Source organism: Ceratina calcarata, unplaced genomic scaffold, assembly GCF_001652005.2.
Source record: "Ceratina calcarata isolate Rehan_Ccalc_2016 unplaced genomic scaffold, ASM165200v1 scaffold2288, whole genome shotgun sequence".
Lineage (NCBI taxonomy): Eukaryota > Metazoa > Arthropoda > Insecta > Hymenoptera > Apidae > Ceratina > Ceratina calcarata.
In genome coordinates, this window is record NW_017144725.1 from 3,242 (window position 1) to 4,731 (window position 1,490).

General features: G+C 35.0%; 1 protein-coding gene across 1 annotated transcript in view; it reads left to right on the forward strand.

Annotated features, from left to right (window-relative positions):
* The window catches only part of LOC108622554 (protein shuttle craft-like), a gene marked incomplete at both ends in the record, with an annotated part of 4,714 nt that extends 3,237 nt beyond the window's left edge, over positions 1-1,477 (forward strand). Inside the window, one exon of the mRNA XM_018020491.2 lies at positions 1,055-1,477. Coding sequence (XP_017875980.2) covers positions 1,055-1,477 — 423 coding nt within the window. The remainder of the gene's footprint in view (positions 1-1,054) is intronic.
* Between the last annotated feature and the right edge of the window lie 13 nt (positions 1,478-1,490).

Sequence of the window (1,490 nt, forward strand, 5' to 3'; positions counted from 1 at the left end):
ATATATATAGTTTTTGATTTTTTTCACATTGACGCACCAATCCTAAAAATCTGAAAAAATTCATGAACAATCCTTGCAACAATATGCATCTACCATAAAAATATAAATCTAGTCGTCTCAAGATTTCTATGTGCAAAAATTATTTTTCACGGCTACATTTTGCAAGGGAAAAATCTGAAAAAATTCTCAGACGTGTCCAGCGACGCTACGAACATGTCAGAATTTTCTCAGATTTTTCGCAAGGCGTTAAATAAGGGTAAACCTCAAAAAACTGATTTTTCGAATTTTCCCGATTACTATCCCCCTGGTTGAGATATAGGGCTAAAAATTGGAGTAAATGTTTCTTTTTTGATAAGCTGTCGAATGGCGCAAACGGCGTTTCATTCGGCTCAAGGGCACATTTGACCCCTTTATCCAGCTAGGCCCTTTCTATTTAGAATTAATTTTTTGAACTGGTATCATGAATGTTTTCATTTGCATAAAAATTCGCACTCGAACTACAAGCAATTGCATAGCTGTTTCTGACAGAAAAATATATATATGTGTAGTATTAAAAATATATAATTAAGAACAGGTAATTGTATTACAAAAACTGTTTAATTATATATTTCTTATTTGAAAATTTAATGACTTACTCTTATAATTATTTCATGAAGTTTACTTTTCTTGTTTTACTTGGTACAAAATCATTTAGATCTTCGTAATTTAAATCTTCACGTAACTTATTTTCAATAGATAATAGCGTCAATTAGATAATCTTTCTTACGTATTAGTAATAATATTTTTATTAATTTTAATTTAGAGGAACTACGCTCCACAGAAACAGTAATGATTGGAATTGTTAATAATATTCCCAAAGAAGTATATAAATTTGGAAAGGAATCTTTAACTTCATGTATCACATTTAAACATTGCATTGGTGTTATACACGACGAATTCTTACTGCAGATGTCACCGAATATTTTCATTTCAAGTCGATTCCATCTATATCTCGATGATCTTCATTTCTTAAAATAGTATTGAGCAATTGTAACAATCAGTCACACTGTTTCAGAGAATGGTTGGAGGTGTCCAGCGTGTCAGAACGTGAACTTAATAATCCCGGAGGATTACTTTTGCTTCTGCGGTAAAACGAAAGCACCCGAATGGAATCGTAGAAGCGCCGCGCATTCGTGTGGCGAAATCTGTGGTAGGATGTTATCGAAGAATAGCTGCCCCCACAAGTGCTGTCTTCTGTGCCATCCAGGATCCTGTCCGCAATGCGCGGCGATGGTAACGAGACATTGTGGCTGTGGCAGAACCTCACAAACGGTCCAGTGCAGCAATCACAAACTGTTGCTGTGCGATGCCGTGTGCGAAAAGGATTTAAACTGCGGTAAACATAAATGCGAGAAGAAATGCCACCATGGAGAATGCGCAATATGTGATAAAACGATAACGCAAGGTATATTCATTGTTAAACCAACTGACAGATTTTGTACACTAATTTA